Below are 17,376 nucleotides of genomic sequence, written 5' to 3'. Positions count from 1 at the left end.
AAACAATACCTTAATCTCGATGCAAAAATCATTAATGATTTCGTTATGCTCGTCCGACTTGTTCTTGAACACAATTACTTTCGATTTGAGGATGCAGTCTACAGACAGCGCGACTGTCTTGCCATGGGTTCGCCACTCGCGAGCATAGTTTAGTGAAAAAAATATGGGCTTATCGAGAATTGGACCAGATTTGCGACTGGATTTAAGACTTCCTTACAGACAGAATTCAACACTTCGCTCTTAACGGAACAAAATAGGTAGATGTAAATGTAAGTTCTGGAGTACCCCATGGAAGTGTGATAGGACAGTTACTGTTTACAATGTATATAAATGAACTAGTAGAAAGCGTCGGATGATATTTAAAGCTGTTCGCAGATGATACGGTTGCCTATAACAAAGTAGCAACGCCAGAAAATAGTAACCTGCAAAACGATCTCCAGAGAATTGATGAACCATGGCAGTTGACCCAACGAAAATAGATGTAACATACGGATCATACGTAGGGAAAGTAAATCCAATACTGTAAAGCTACACTATTGATGACAAACAGCTGGAAACAGTTTCTATAGTAAAATATCTAGGAGTAACTATGCAGAGCGACCTTAAGTGGAATGATTACATAAAACATAATGGGATAGCAGATGCCAGACAGATTCATAGGAAGAATCTTAAGCAACTGTAGCTCATCCACGAAGGAACTGGCTTATAAGACGCTTGTTAGACCGATTCTTGAGTATTGTTCATCTGTCTGGGATCCCTACCAGGTAGAACTATTAGAAGAGACAGAAGATCCAACGAAGAGCTGCGCGTTTCACTACGGAAACGTTTAGCCGGCGCGAGAACATTAAGGAGATGCTCAGCAAACTCCACTGGCAGGCGTTACAAAAGATGCGTTCTGCATCATGGAAATATTTAATACTGAAATTTCGAGAGAGCACTTTAAGGGAAGTGCGTCTTGCGTATTGACCACGAGGAGAAAATTCGAGGAATTAGAGCCAACACAGAGGCTTACCGACAATCATTCTTCCCACGCCTTTAAATGTAAAGTAAAGTGGGACTGGGTTGGAGGGTTTAGTTAGTAGTACAAAAGTACCCTTCGCCACGCACCATTAGCTGTCTTGCGGAGTAGGATGTAGATGTAGTTGCTAATAATTTCGTCACCTATATCGAATCCCAATTTTTTGAAACTAATCCTACCTGCAAACACAATATTGTATGTTACCGGCGTTGCGATGATAATCTTTTTCTTTATAACTGCCCAAGGAACAAATTACCCAATTCCAACAAAAACAGAATGGTTGTTGTTTTTGGGATGTACTGGCGCTCAACGACGAGGTTATCAGAGTCAAATTTGAATGGTGTGCTTCCGCAAATACATTTTACGTTGGAGCATCACGAAAACTTATCACTACCTTATTTAGATCTTCGTATCTCCATACTGGGCGGCAATATTATGTTACGCATCTACAGGAGGAAGTCAACCACCAACAGCGTTATTCATGAGTCATCTAACTATCCATACAAGTACAAGGCAGGCGCATTGTGCGCCATGGAAAAGCGTTTGCGTGATGTACCTCTGAATGTGCGAAGTCATAACAAGGAACTCCAGACCAACGGCTATTCAGCGCAAGTCGTTGATTCTCTCGAGTGGGGCAGATTCTGATAAAGAAGCGAACCGGTATTAGCCAGGAGATTACCCTCACACCCGTTAATCAAGACATGCACAAGAAGAAGTACTGCCAAGTACTACACCTAGAGACAGTACCTGCGAAAACAGGTAAATGACTAAAGAAGGCTGGCATACCACCAGCTTTCCATATAACATACCAAATAGGCCTTCCGTTCAGACGGCATGAAACCTGAAATAAAAAACCACATACCCACTCGAGTATCTATAAAATCAAGTGAGGTGGGCTGTCAAGTAACTCAAAATCTGCTTTCAGCAGCCATCTTAAGGCCTGTAAACACTCATTCCTTCACATCAACAAAAACCTTAGCATCCTTCACCAGCATCCAAATGGACGCATCCTTGACATCCTTGAATAAATCGAAATTTTGCACAATCTCAACCAGAGCTCCGAGTTTGCGCTAAATGAACAAACTAATATTTAAACACAATTTTATTCTAAATGACTATGGATTTCTCAAGCACTAAATGCTGTGCACTTGTTCTAAGTGTTCCAAGCATCTTCTTTATTAACGGATAATTTCTTTTATTATTGATAGGCCCATCATGTGACATTACTTTCTGCTATTTTATTTTAATGACTATGTTGTCATATGGATGCCACTGTACCAGAATTTTAATGTTGTTATCCTCCCCATGTGACATAGTTTCGTTACTCGCCTACATTAGTTGTAATTTAGAGACTCTTTTGCGTCTCACTTATTTTTATAACGGTTGGTGCCACGTGAAACACCGTTCTCTTTATATGCCCACATTGATAATCCTCTTGTGTATATCAGTTTTATCGTGACTAAGCTTTTTCATATTAAGACCTTGTTTATGGATCCCAAAGAGGAGGCCATACATGATTAGCGATTTCAGGGGTTGGGCAACGGTGCTCATGTCATCTGTCGTCTTGAAAATGGATCAGTTCCGAAGGCCTCTTGCCTTTCGACCGTTACAAATGAAACCATCAGCATCGTGTGTCCCAGCAGAAATCAGAAGTCCGGAACCACACTTACGACTGCATATGATTGAATGTACAGTAACGAAAATGGAAAGAAATTGTACAGTTTGGAAGAAAAATGCAAGGAAGAATACTGTGTGTGTAATGTGGCACTGCGTATTGACAGTTATACACTGTCTGACATCCAAAGTAAATGATATTGTACTATTAAATGGCATTTTCCTCTATTCCCATTGAAAGACCGATTGAAATAAATTATTTTTTAATTAGTATGATTTTTAATACATATTTATTTTGTTACACTCAGCACCAAGCAGCTAAATTAAAAAATAAAATATGAAGAAAATTGACAGTTTATTGTTTAATCAGAAGTGATAATGCTATTTTAAGTGCATGGGACATAAACACATGAAGCATAAAGAATGAGATATTTATTGTTGTTACTCAGAAAATGGGTCTACGAAATCTTCTGTGTCTTCAAAACGATTGTTGTCTTTTACAGGTTCTTAACTACATGTCTCGTCACATGAGTACTGGGAAAAAGCTGGTTGTTTCGTCACTTTTGGATATCACTAACGAAACAATGTTTGTGACTAAATCTGTGAGGGAATTAATGTTCGACGGATACTTCGATCTTCTGCTCAACTTTACAAATGAGCTGTCATTACCAATTCCATTTGAGGAGTTCGGATACTTTGTTGATGTACGTAAGCAAGATAACATTATTTTTACTGAAATTAAGTAACCATCAAATAATGACAATCAAAAGCATGAATATTTGTTACAAACTCATGCCAGAGTGTTTCACGTTGTCACCGATAAACGCTGAGAGGTGGTAAGTCACATACAAAGGTTAATTTTTTGTCAAGGAACATTTCCTTTTAATCCATCGTTTATGTGCTACTCTGTTCACACGAACATAACATACTGAGAATGAACAACAACAGTTGTGCATACGTCACGTTATTTAAAGACGTCTAGGAGCAAATTTACGGCAGATGTTCAGAGAATCTGTTCTGAGCCTCATTGCGTACTTGATACTTTCCAAATAATGGCCGTCCGACTCCCTCGAGTGTAGTCGTATTCTGTCTCTGTCGAGAAGTGCATCATCGATCGGAGCAGTCAGTTCAAATCAGGTACCTTCCTTCATCTTCTGCCAGTCTCTTGGCTTAGATGTCTGTATTCTCTTACGCCTACTTCAATATTTTCTCCTTCCGTCGTTAAATTCAACATCTCCTGTGTTATCCAGAAATTTCCTCAAGGCCTTGCCTTTTTACCTATGTGATTGTCTGCTGTCTTCCCCATACCCTGTTTCATCTCTCAAAGGTACCTATTTGTCTTGTATTGTAATATTTCCGACCGCCCTTTCCTCGCCCCGTTTCAATCCAATGTTGTCTGATCATTCCTTTGTAGCTCTCAACAACGTCTGATTTCTTCAATTTATCCAGCTCTCTTCTCCTTCATTTGCTACCTTTCTGTAATTTTTCCAGTTTTAATCTCCAGTTAATAATCAACAAATTGTGGTCAGAGTCTGCATCTATCCCTGGAATTGTGTAGCAGTTAAAAATCTGGTTTACAAATCTCAGTCTTACGATTATACACTCAATCTGAAACCTTGCAGTTTCCCCAGGTCTTTTACACCTACACAACCTTAAGCCAAGTGTTAGCCATTGTCAGATTATTCTCTGTGCAAGATACTACGAGACAACTTTCTCTGTCGTTTCTTTCCTACTATTTTTCCTTCCCTTTCTTTTTCTACGATAGCAAATTTTCGTCTCCCTAAACTATTTGAAAGGTTTCTTTTACCTCATCTCATTTTATGACGTTCTTAGATAATACAAATCTCCTTCATCATAACCAACATGGATTCCGCAAACAGAGATCATGTGAAACTCTGCTCGCCCTATTTGCCCAAGAAATTCACAGTGCCGTAGACACTGGCGAGCGAATTGATGCCGTATTCCTGGACTTCAGGAAGGCATTTGATACGGTTCCGCACTTACGTTTAGTGAAAAAAATACGAGCTTACGGAATATCGGACCAGGTTTGTGATTGGATTCAGGATTTCCTAGAAGAAAGAACACAACATGTCATTCTTAACGGTTCAAAATGTGCAGATGTAGAGGTAATTTCGGGAGTACTGCAGGGAAGCGTGATAGGACCTTTATTGTTTACAATATACATAAATGACTTAGTTGACAACATCGGTAGCTCCGTGAGGCTATTTGCAGATGACACGGTTGTCTACAAGAAAGTAGCAACATCAGAAGACTCGTACGTACTCCAGGAGGACCTGCAGAGGATTAATGCATGGTGCGACAGCTGGCAGCTTTCCCTAAACGTAGATAAATGTAATATAATGCGCATACATAGGGGCAGAAATCCATTCCAGTACGATTATGCCATAGGTGGTAAATCATTGGAAGCGGTAACGACCGTAAAATACTTAGGAGTTACTATCCGGAGCGATCTGAAGTGGAATGATCACATAAAACAAATAGTGGGAAAAGCAGGCGCCAGGTTGAGATTCATAGGAAGAATTCTAAGAAAATGTGACTCATCGACGAAAGAAGTAGCTTACAAAACGCTTGTTCGTCCAATTCTTGAGTACTGCTCATCAGTATGGGACCCTTACCAGGTTGGATTAATAGAAGAGATAGACATGATCCAGCGAAAAGCAGCGCGATTCGTCATGGGGACATTTAGTCAGCGCGAGAGCGTTACGGAGATGCTGAACAAGCTCCAGTGGCGGACACTTCAAGAAAGGCGTTACGCAATACGGAGAGGTTTATTATCGAAATTACGAGAGAGCACATTCCGGGAAGAGATGGGCAACATATTACTACCGCCCACATATATCTCGCGTAATGATCACAACGAAAAGATCCGAGAAATTAGAGCAAATACGGAGACTTACAAGCAGTCGTTCTTCCCACGCACAATTCGTGAATGGAACAGGGAAGGGGGGATCAGATAGTGGTACAATAAGTACCCTCCGCCACACACCATAAGGTGGCTCGCGGAGTATAGATGTAGATGTAGATCATACATTTTCATCTCTTGACATGTAAATTACTATTATTTTGGTGGTTGTTGGCTACTGGTTACTGTAATGTCGGTCATTGTAGCTTACCCGCCCTCCTACTTTCTCATTCATTATTAGGCCTACTCCTCCATTATCCCTATTTGATTTTGTGTTCATAAACCTGGCCTGACAGAATGTACTGTTCTTCCTGCCACCGCAGTTCATTAACTCCCACTACATCTATCTTCAACCTCCCTATATCCTTTTCTAAATTCTCTAAGCTACCCTCTAATAGGCCCGTAGTACGCCAGTTTTATTTTTCCGATGGAATGTCGTCCGGCGATTCGAATGGGTGACTATTTTACCTCCGGAATATTTTAAAAAAGACGATGTCATCGTCAGTTACCCGTACAGTAAAGCTGTATGCCGTCGGGAATAAAATAACGGCTGTAATTTCCCCTTCCTTTCTCTAGTTCGCATTACGAGCACAGCAAGGCCATGTTGGCTAATGTTTAGAAGACCAGACCAGTCAGTCATCCAGACTGTTGCCTCTGCAGCATCGCAAAAAGACTGCTGCCCTATTCAGCAACCACGGATTAGCCTGACCTCTCCGTTGAGGTCACACGTTATGGGTATCTCTATCACTGAGACACCCAAGTCACCCCACTTCGTCAAGGTCCATGGTTCGTGGAGGTTCTCGAGCTTTCTGACTCCAAATGTCAATTGCATGTAGTTCCCTTTGCAGTGTTCACTCGGAAACTGGTCTGGTTGGACCCGCATTCACTTACAGCAGCAATACTTGCCGGGTTTCAAATCGATTGTCATTGATAAAGGCGTAACACTTGTCTCTGATCCCTGTCGGTTTGGATATTTATTACGACCACTCTTCTTACGCCATCTTACATGGCTGCGAGTGGTACCCGATCCCTGTAGACACGTCGGACAGCATACGCTAGTACACCAATAAATCGGGGAAAGTCATTCACAGTATGTTCATCGGCATGTCCAAACACGATAGCTCTTTTCAGCCACTTTGTCACGTCCCCATGACGAAAATTTCACTGCCCTGATACGCTATGGCAGACCTGCACGTACACATCATTTCACAGCCGTTGATGGTCATATAATCACCTGGTTCAAGTTCTACAACGCTAGAAGCGCTGTTTTAAGTGGGTAATGAATATTTTATCCGGTTCGCTTACATAAAACGTGACATTCACATTTCACGAGTGAACAAGGTTATATGCGAAAGAAGTAAATCTTTACAATTACGTAAGTGAGAAAATCTACGAAGACAATTAAACTTTTTTTTCTCCAAAAATTTGATTCCTATGACTTCGTCATTACTGCGTTTCTTTTGAACACCTACGGGTTTTGGAGACCTTACCTATTTTTTACCTCATCCCTTCGACGCTTCAACATACACTCCTCCCTTATCTGCAATCCGTCAGCTGCCCCTTTTCACAGTTGTAGAAGAGAGCGCTTCCTCCACTTCTGCTTTCTTTTGCAGCACGCTCCTTCTGAAATCCGTCGCCAAGCTGTTAAAATCCTGCCATTATTCAGCATCTACGCGAATTCTTCCACTTCTAGCTTACATTGTACCAAATTCCACACCTAAACAGAAAGCCCCTGGTCTTTTACACTTCGTCCTTATTCCAGATAACACACTATTAGCTTTTCAAGGAATGGTTAACACCGCAATAACTGACACTCGCCGCAGTATGGTCACCAGTAATCGGAAGACATTTAACACACAGTCTCATAATTCCTGAAAAGCATCACTCATGATTGCCACTTTTAGCCCAATATAAAACTTTAGTGTTTTACCCTGCAGAGTGAAAGTCAAACAGATTTTACAAGGTGATTGGCGCAGGAGTGGGAATCATTTGCTACCTGCAGCAATTGTCCGTGAGAGAGAAAAATGACTACTGCTGTGCTTACGGTATCTATTACCCACCCGCAAATGAACACAAGGTTGACGTTGCGATAGTGGATTCTTAATAAAAGTTCAGTCAATGGCGAAAATGAAGTCCTTCAAATTAAGTAAATCTGGGAGAGATGGTGCACATTTTCAAATTCGCATCTGTACCCAAGTGCTATAGTACACATTCAGTAAAACTTCGATTTGTACAATTAAACACACCAGTTGTCTAAGACATGAATTGTTTTGGATTTTTTTCACTGCAACATCATTTAAACGTACTATTTGACCATAAAAACAACTTTACATTGATATGCGACAAGCTAAAAACTGCAAAACTACCCTGTTTCCAAGTCATATATATATATATATATATATATATATATATATATATGGTGTTTCACTAAATGTGTTTGCCTCTGTAAGTTACGAAATAATAGGCAACGGAAATGTTTATTGCGGTAGGTCACCATAAGAAACGTTACACTGCCTGCGGAACTATGAACATAGTTTGTTGTGTTATTATCCAAAGAGTTACAGCAAAAAGATACAATTTTTTAAATGAAACAATAGTTGTTTCTATCATCCACTGGAAACAGTAACATCAGCTGTGTATACATCAATTTAAATTACATTCCTATCACTTTTAGTTTGGGAGCTACAACCCTTCAAAGTTTCAGGGGCAGATACCACACGCTGTACGTAATACATGGCTGTGCGGTGGGTGATGGATGTCCTGGCGGTGTTAAGTTGATTTAAATGAGATGTTCAAATGTGTGTCCATGTTCCTGAATGCACAATGCAATGCGCTTTCTAAAGGATCCGCGGACTAGATTTAACAAGGCCGGTGTCACGGACCAACATGCGACCACGATGCGCCGTTTTAGATCTTCCTTTAGATATCCCCACAAAAAGAAATCTAATGGTGTTAAATCGGGCGAGCTTGCAGGCCATGAATGAGGACCATGGCGCCCCAACCACATTCCTGCTAACCTGTTGTTTAGTTCTTCCTCAACAGCACGAGCAGAATGGGCTGGTTGACCATCGTGCTGTACCCACATATGGACTTTCGTGTGTAGACACACATGTTCAAGGAGACCACCCAAACTGTCGACTATAAACTCGCTATATAACTCACTTGTCAGTGTACCTGGGAAGTAGTGTGGACCGATGATTTGATCCCAAAGGATTCCACACCACACATTAATAGACCACCTACGTTGACGGTCGACCGGTCGTACACACCGAGGGTTGTCCGCGGCCCGGTATTGCACGTTATGGCGATTTACTGCACCATAATTTGTGAACGTGGACTCATCAGAAAACATTGTTGTTGTTGTTGTTGTCTTCAGTCCTGAGACTGGTTTGATGCAGCTCTCCATGCTACTCTATCCTGTGCAAGCTTCTTCATCTCCCAGTACCTACTGCAACCTACATCCTTCTGAATCTGCTTAGTGTATTGATCTCTTGGTCTCCCTCTACGATTTTTACCCTCCACGCTGCCCTCCAATGCTAAATTTGTGATCCCTTGATGCCTCAAAACATGTCCTACCAACCGATCCCTTCTTCTAGTCAAGTTGTGCCACAAACTTCTCTTCTCCCCAATCCTATTCAATACCTCCTCATTAGTTACGTGATCTACCCACTTTATCTTCAGCATTCTTCTGTAGCACCATATTTCGAAAGCTTTTATTCTCTTCTTGTCCAAACTGGTTATCGTCCATGTTTCACTTCCATACAGGGCTACACTCCATACAAATACTTTCAGAAACGACTTCCTGACACTTAAATCTATACTCGATGTTAACAAATTTCTCTTCTTAAGAAACGATTTCCTTGCCATTGCCAGTCTACATTTTATATCCTCTCTACTTCGACCATCATCAGTTATTTTACTCCCTAAATAGCAAAACTCCTTTACTACTTTAAGTGTCTCATTTCCTAATCTAATCCCCTCAGCATCACCCGATTTAATTTGACTACATTCCATTATCCTCGTTTTGCTTTTGTTGATGTTCTTTACACCTTGTAAAGGCTCCAGCGTGAAATTACGCATGACCCATTCACAGAATGTAACTCTCGCACGGAAATCGTTCCCATACAGCTCCTGGGTCAGTGACAGGCGGTACGTGTGAAACCTGTGGCCGTGTACTATACGCCACACAGATGTGAGACTAACACCAGCGACTGCTGCAACGGCTCGTAAGCTGACATGAGGATCGTGGTGTACTGCAGCTAAAACAAACACCTCCGTCTTCTCACTTCTTGCAGGTCTTCGTCTGTTACTGGGGCGCATTACCAAGCTGCCTGTTTCCCGAAGTCGTTGTTCGGCACGTAAGAACGTAATGGCTGCCGGAGCTCTTCGCCTAGGATATCTCGCGGCGTACGCCACGGCTTCTTCAGTGGCATCGTGTCGGCACTCGCCGAGCTTCAGCAACATGTCAATGTACTCGTTGTTCGTGTATGCCATCGTCATCCGATGTCAGTAACTGTGGTATATTGAGCCCCGATTGTTTGTGTGGCTCGAACTGTCAGGTATACGGCCGTGTGCGAAGACAATCAGCAGTCTAACAGCTCATCGAGGAAGCTTCTCGCTCCGTGACAAAAATGATGCAAATGGCTCTGAGCACTATGGGACGTAACATCTGAGGTCATCAGTCCCTTGAACTTAGAACTACTTAAACCTAACTATCCTAAGGACATCACACACATCCATGCCCGAGGTAGGATTCGAACCTGCGACCGTAGCGGTCGCGCGGTTCCAGACTGAGGCGCCTAGAACCGCTCAGCCACACCGGCCGGCGGCGACGTTACAACTCGGCCGCACCACATTTAGAAGGCACATTGCGTTATGCGCAGCGTGTGTGGTATCTGCCCCTGAAACTTTGAAGGGTTGTAGCTCCCAAACTAAAAGTGATAGGAATGCAATTCAAACTGATGTATACACAGCTGGTGTTACTAATCCCAGTGCGTGATAAAAACAACTACTGTTCCATTTAAAAAATTGTATCTTTTTGCTGTAACTCTTTGGATAATAACACAATAAACTATGTTCATAGCTCAGCAGACAGCGTAACGTTTCTTATGGTGACCTACCGCAATAAATATTTCCGTCGCCTATTACTTCGTAACTTATAGAGGCAAAAACATTTAGTGAAACACCCCATATATCCACCACACAATATATTTATAACGATATATATATATATATATATATATATATATATATATATATATATATATATGGTTATAAATATATTGTGGGGTGGAGAAAAAAACGATGAAATGTTAACAATTGTTTTTAATGATATCTTATTTATATATCTAGGTAATTCACTGGTTTGAATAACTAGTTTACTGACAGGTGAAAACATTAAAACTAAGACATATACTCCATTTATCTTTAGTTAATACACCCAGTAATTCCTAGTGAAATATTAAATCAAAAATAAAGGTGAGATTTACGAACTTACTTCATCTGGTTTTCGTTTTATTTCTTCTGCGACACTCGATACAGAACATATCAAAAATCGTGCACATTTCCTGTAACTGAAATTTACAAGTTGCACTTTTTTCGGTACAATTCTCCACACTCCTTACACATATGTAGGGACATATTTTTTTGTATTTTTGCTAAGTCATTTGAACGAAGATATAAATAAAACAGAAATGTTTTCACCTATTTGAAGCTGATATTCGATTTGTGCTGCGAGTATCCGCAACGAAAAAATGTGTGGCATTTGTAAAGGGTTTTATTGCGATATGTATCTCAAACTGCAGGGGAGAGACGCTGCACCTTTCGTGACCTTGGAAGCCAAATTGGCAGTACTGGAACCAAAACGCGGCCAATAGGACTTACTGTTAATACAACTGCTCAATCATTTGGAAATACTTAAGTATTTAGCGTATATTAAGAACTAATAGTGACAGTGAAAAAAGTTTTGAAGGGATATTTATGGACTTACCTGAGCTACTCCACCAGAGCACATAACTTCCTCGATCGAAATGCAAACATTTTTATTATGGTTCGGTGTCCACTGAGCAACTGCAATGCCGATACGTGCACACTCTGTTGGTGCTTGCTAAAATTATGCGGGATGCGCTATACACCGCATGCGACATCTCTTGCGGATTTACCCTGATTATAGAGGTGTGACACTAAGATAAAACACTCCAGTTGCATCATACAGGCGTATACTTGTTGTAGAGGCTGTGCGTGTATGTGGCTATACAAGGAGTGTATAGAGCATACACATGGACAAGCTTCAATGTATGGTTGTGACTATCAATGCTTTTAAGTTATTATTATTGCGACAAAGATCTGCATTATAACAAGTTTTTATCACTACTGTTCACAGAGGAATGGCTCGGAAACTTACGATGGTGTGTTCAACATGTACACTGGCGAGAGCAATCTAGACCTTCTGGGAACAGTGGCAAATTGGAATTATATGAATGAAACTCCTTACTTCGATTCGCCGTGCAACAGCATCAGCGGTACCACTGGAGAACTTTGGGCGCCAATCAAAAGCACAGCTGACGTCGGAATATTTGCTCCTGATGTTTGTTCGTAAGTACGTCGCTCTCCAAACTTACTAGAATAATTGGCGAGTAATGAATTACATTCGCACGCAGAATAAATTAAAAACTTCAGTGTTATTCGAACTTTAGTTGACGCAATTGCTTCTTTAAGCCCTTCATGTGGTAAAAAAAAAATTAGAAAGGAAATTAGCAACAGAAAATTACTGCCTATTGACTCCTGAAGTCTGAGGTTCAAATATGATTCACTATTGCGACGTCAGTGGTTTGCACCCAATAGAATACAGTATTTGATTCAAAGCGTCCGGACACCTGTTAGTGGATACTGATGTGGGGCATGTTTACCCTTCGTCTTTATGGCACTTTTAACCCTGCTGGGGACAATTTCGATTCGGCGCCTGAATGTCTGCAGACAGACGGCAGACTTTTCCTCCTTAACAATCGAGGCCAGTGAAAGTAGTAACGTTGGATGATCGGGTCTGGAGTGAAGTCGACATTCTGATTCATCCCAAAGAGTTTCATTGGGTTTGTGACCGCTCAATGTCATTCAATACGATCACTACGACACTCCTCGATCGACGTTAGCACTCGTGGTGTCACTCGTCTTCATACATGGCAGTGGACGTTTGAAAATTCGTGACGCTAGCTCAATGGTCGTCAATTGATTTAAATGTTATTCCCGGCTGACTCATAATTCAATTACTGCCACGGGGGTGAGGAGAAAGAACACATCCTGGTGATACCAGCAATATGCGTATTTAGATGTTCGATTAATCTTAATGGTTTGCAATGTTCCAGCGATTCTATTCGAACTCTATGCTCATGTACCGACAAGGACCATTTTCGCAGATAAACATGCAAGTATGTAATGGATGTTCAGTTTCCAATATTGTTCGTAGCACTCACACATTATACATCCGCTGTAAGAACAGTTTCATGCATTTACATTTTTGGTGTCCCACAATATTGGTAGGTTAAATATTATGACGATACGTTGTATACAACTTCCACAGATATTGTTTATCATGTAGTCAAGAATACGTAATGAAGCCAAAATCGTGGATAAATTTGAAATTTAGTTTGTTTATTAACACTATTCTTTTCAGTAACTAAATATGAATCGGGATTGTGGGTGATGATCCTATCCTTCTTTTCAGTATTAAAATGGTCGATATCGTGTTTTGAATAACGCGTGTCATATAATGTCCAAATATCGACACGACCCAGGCTATCAATTCAGCACTTAAATGTCTATTCTTCGCTCTCGAAATGTTCGATGTGATTGTCTTTCACACGCTGGGTTCAATTTAACGGTGTATGCACTGTTTTTAGTATTTTAGGTCCCCGTTAATTAATATCTGGTAGTTAATAAGCGAACTATTTTCATGCTGGCGCGTTGTTTGTATCAGTTCCCCCGCAACCGTCCAAGGATAAGATTCTCTTAATGTTCCGCGCACACGCGTTTCACAATTTTATAAAACGCAGAATTACGTAAACTATAGCTTTCCGTTAGGTACAACTTTCGTGGGTTTCACAACCATAATAGTTTCCCAAGAGTATTTTTCCCAGCTAACACAAAGTTCGAAATATGTTGTCGGAATCATTTTCACTTCACCCGACAATAAACGTCTCTGATCACTTCATCACACGTAACGTATTTTAAACGTGCTTGAAGAGTCTTTAAATAATCTCCTTAATGAATTTCGCCGTCGCGTACCACTTTTTAATCGACTAGCCCGATCGCGATAACTGAAGGTAAAGAGCTCAATAATGTGTTACATGTTCTTTTATATGTGTTAAAAAACAAACGCGCCCCTATATCTTTCTGTCCCGCTTGGACTTTGGTACTTTGCTTTTTATTACTTTTCATTATATTGCTACTTAGTAATACTGTGCAGTTATTAAAGTTTCGTATTACTTTCCCCTTTTTAATTCTTCCAAAATAAAGTCTATTTATCCCCCATTTTAATTAATATGATGCTAATTGACACGCCTGCCCGCAAAGTACCGTTATAGGTTCAGGTCTGGACTCTAGGCAGATCAGTCCATTTCAGGAATGTTATCAACTTATTATCCATAAACCATTACTCCACAAATTCCATGACAGGGTGCACTATGCTAATTAAATCATCGTCTCCTGATCCCCTCTTGTACGCAGGCATAATGCTGTAAAATATGATTCATACCCTTTCGCAAATAGCGTTTTCTTAAGCGCAATAAGCGACTGCACATGATGCCACGTAACGTTCTTCAGGCATTCACTAAATCCAGACCCACCCATCGGATTGGCACAGGGTGTAGCGTGATTCATCACTCCAAATCATTCTTTTCCAGTCATCCATTGTCCAGTGCCGTAGCTCGTTAGAACGCCTCAAACGTCTCTTAGCAGGAGTTGCTCGATCGTTCTATCCAACTCTTTTTAACTCCGTAGCACAAACTCCCTAGCATAATCACTGTATTAGCTGGACTGCTAGCAGCACTTTGCAACTCACGAGCGATTCCTTCCGCTGATTTCATGCGGGATTTTAGAGTTATCCTCCACAATGCTCGCCGGTCCAAATCCGTCAGTACATGAAATCTGCCTAGTCTTGGTTTAGATGTGTTTGTTTCTTTCAGTTTCCACGTCACAATTAAATCACCAGTAGGTACACTGGCGACAAGTATGTGCCGAAAAAGTGGGCTACGGACGGAAAAGACCCAGAGTGGTTTAACAGCGCAATTCGGAGAATGCTCAGGAAGCAAAGGCAGTTGCACTCGCGGTACAAGAAAGATCGGGAGAATGAGGACAGGCAAAAGTTAGTAGAGATTCGTGCTGCTGTAAAAAGAGCGATGCGCAAAGCATTCAACCACTACCACCGTCATATCTTAGCAAAAGATCTTGCTGAAAACCTAAGGAAATTCTGGTCTTACTTAAAATCGGTAAGCGGGTCGAAGGCTTCCATCCAGTCACTCACTGATCAGTCTGGCCTGGCAACGGAAGACAGCGAAACGAAAGCTGAAATTTTAAATTTAGCATTTGAGAAACCTTTCACACGGGAGGATCGTACAAATATAGTGACGTTCGAGTCTCGTACAGATTCCCGTATGGAGGACATACTGATAGACATCCCTGGGGTTGTGAAGCAGCTGAATGGGTTGAAAATAAATAAATCGCCAGGTCCTGATGGGATTCCAATTCGGTTTTACAGAGGGTACTCTACTGCATTGGGTCCTTACTTAGCTTGCATTTATCGCGAATCTCTTGCCTAACGTAAAGTCCCGAGCGACTGGAAAAAGCACAGGTGATGTCTGTATATAAGAAGGGTAGAAGGACGGATCCTCAAAATTACAGACCAATATCCTTAACATCGGTCTATTGCAGGATTCTCGAACATATTCTCAGTTCGAATATAATGAATTTCCTTGAGACAGAGAAGTTGCTGTCCATTCATCAGCACGGCTTTAGAAAGCATCGCTCCTGCTAAACGCAACTCGCCCTTTTTTCACATGATATCTTGCGAACCATGGATGAAGGGTATCAGACGGATGCCATATTCCTTGACTCCCGGAAAGCGTTTGACACGGTGCCCCACTGCAGACTCCTAACTACGGTACGAGCATATGGGATTTGTTACCAAGTATGTGAGTGGCTCGAAGACTTCTTAAGTAATAGAGCCCAGTACGTTGTCCTCGATGGTCTCGATGGTGAGTGTTCATCGGAGGTGAGGGTATCATCTGGAGTGCCCCAGGGAAGTGTGGTAGGTCCGCTGTTGTTTTCTACCTACATAAATGATCTTTTGGATAGGGTGGATAGCAATTTGTGGCTGTTTGCTGATGATGCTGTGGTGTACGGGAAGGTGTCATCGTTGAGTGACTGTAGGAGGATACAAGATGACTTGGACAGGATTTGTGATTGGTGTAAAGAATGGCATCTAACTCTAATTATAGATAAATGTAAATTAATGCAGATGAATAGGAAAAAGAATCCTGTAATGTTTGAATACTCCATTAGTAGTGTAGCGCTTGACACAGTCACGTCGATTAAATATTTGGGCGTAATATTGCAGAGCGATATGAAGTGGGGCAAGCATGTAATGGCAGTTGTGGGGAAGGCGGATAGTCGTCTTCGGTTCATTGGTAGAATTTTGGGAAGATGTGGTTCATCTGTAAAGGAGACCGCTTATAAAACACTAATACGACCTATTCTTGAGTACTGCTCGAGCGTTTGGGATCCCTATCAGGTCGGATTGAGGGAGGACATAGAAGCAATTCAGAGGCGGGCTGCTAGATTTGTTACTGGCAGGTTTGATCATCACGCTTGTGGTACGGAAATGCTTCAGGAACTCGGGTGGGAGTCTCTAGAGGAAAGGAGGCGTTGTTTTCGTGAATCGCTACGGAGGAAATTTAGAGAACCAGCATCTGAGGCTGACTGCAGTACAATTTTACTGCCGCCAACTTACATTTCGCGGAAAGACCACAAAGATAAGATAAAAGAGATTAGGGCTCGTACAGAGGCATATAGGCAGTCATTTTTCCCTCGTTCTGTTTGGGAGTGGAACAGGGAGAGAAAATGCTAGTTGTGGTACGAGGTACCCTCCGCCACGCACCGTATGGTGGATTGCGGAGTATGTATGTAGATGTAGGCGGCTTGGACAGTGTTAGAAAGATTGAAATGTCCCCGATGGATTGGTTACTCAGGAGACAAGTCCACGTTCGAAGTCGCTGAGTTCTCCTAGCCGACCCATTCTGCTACTACTGCTTCTCTACTGACAGCACAGCACTCCCCACCTCCTTTTACACTGACGGGTTCACATCTCGTGACTTCGAGCAGTCATTTGCGCATTACATAAGAGTGGCCGGATACGTCTGATCGGATAGGGATTTCCACATTCTGGCTGTAACTCGTCCACTGACTACAGGCATTAATTCTGAAAACCCTTTCGTGGTTTTGATATGGAGTTGCCTCCGTGGCACTTCTGCCTTTTCACTTCCGTTCTCGGCTATAGCGTCGTCTAGCTCCTCCGCACCCACGTTTTCTTAAGCCTGCGTATAAAATGAACGCAACTCTGTGAAGTGACTGAGATCTCAGTAGACTCCCCAGAATACGACAACTTAACTCGCGGGAGGAAGGTGCAGGCCGAGTTTACGGAAAGCCATTTGTTGCTTCACAATAGTTGGTTATCCTTTATTTAACAAGAAATACTTCAAACATCAATAACATACAAATCAACAGTAACTGTTGGAGATTGATTTCAGGGCGACAAACCAGAAAGACCAAA

General features: G+C 41.6%; 1 protein-coding gene across 1 annotated transcript in view; it reads left to right on the top strand.

Moving 5' to 3' along the window:
• The window catches only part of LOC124805559 (protein croquemort-like), an 84,897-nt gene that overhangs the window by 17,655 nt on the left and 49,866 nt on the right, over positions 1-17,376 (top strand). The window contains exons 4-5 of the mRNA XM_047266126.1: positions 3,136-3,336; positions 11,938-12,149. Coding sequence (XP_047122082.1) covers positions 3,136-3,336; positions 11,938-12,149 — 413 coding nt within the window. The remainder of the gene's footprint in view (positions 1-3,135; positions 3,337-11,937; positions 12,150-17,376) is intronic.

This window comes from Schistocerca piceifrons, chromosome 7, assembly GCF_021461385.2.
Source record: "Schistocerca piceifrons isolate TAMUIC-IGC-003096 chromosome 7, iqSchPice1.1, whole genome shotgun sequence".
NCBI classification, from domain to species: domain Eukaryota; kingdom Metazoa; phylum Arthropoda; class Insecta; order Orthoptera; family Acrididae; genus Schistocerca; species Schistocerca piceifrons.
Note: the sequence above shows the minus strand (reverse complement) of the source record. Positions and strands in the feature narration are given on the sequence as shown.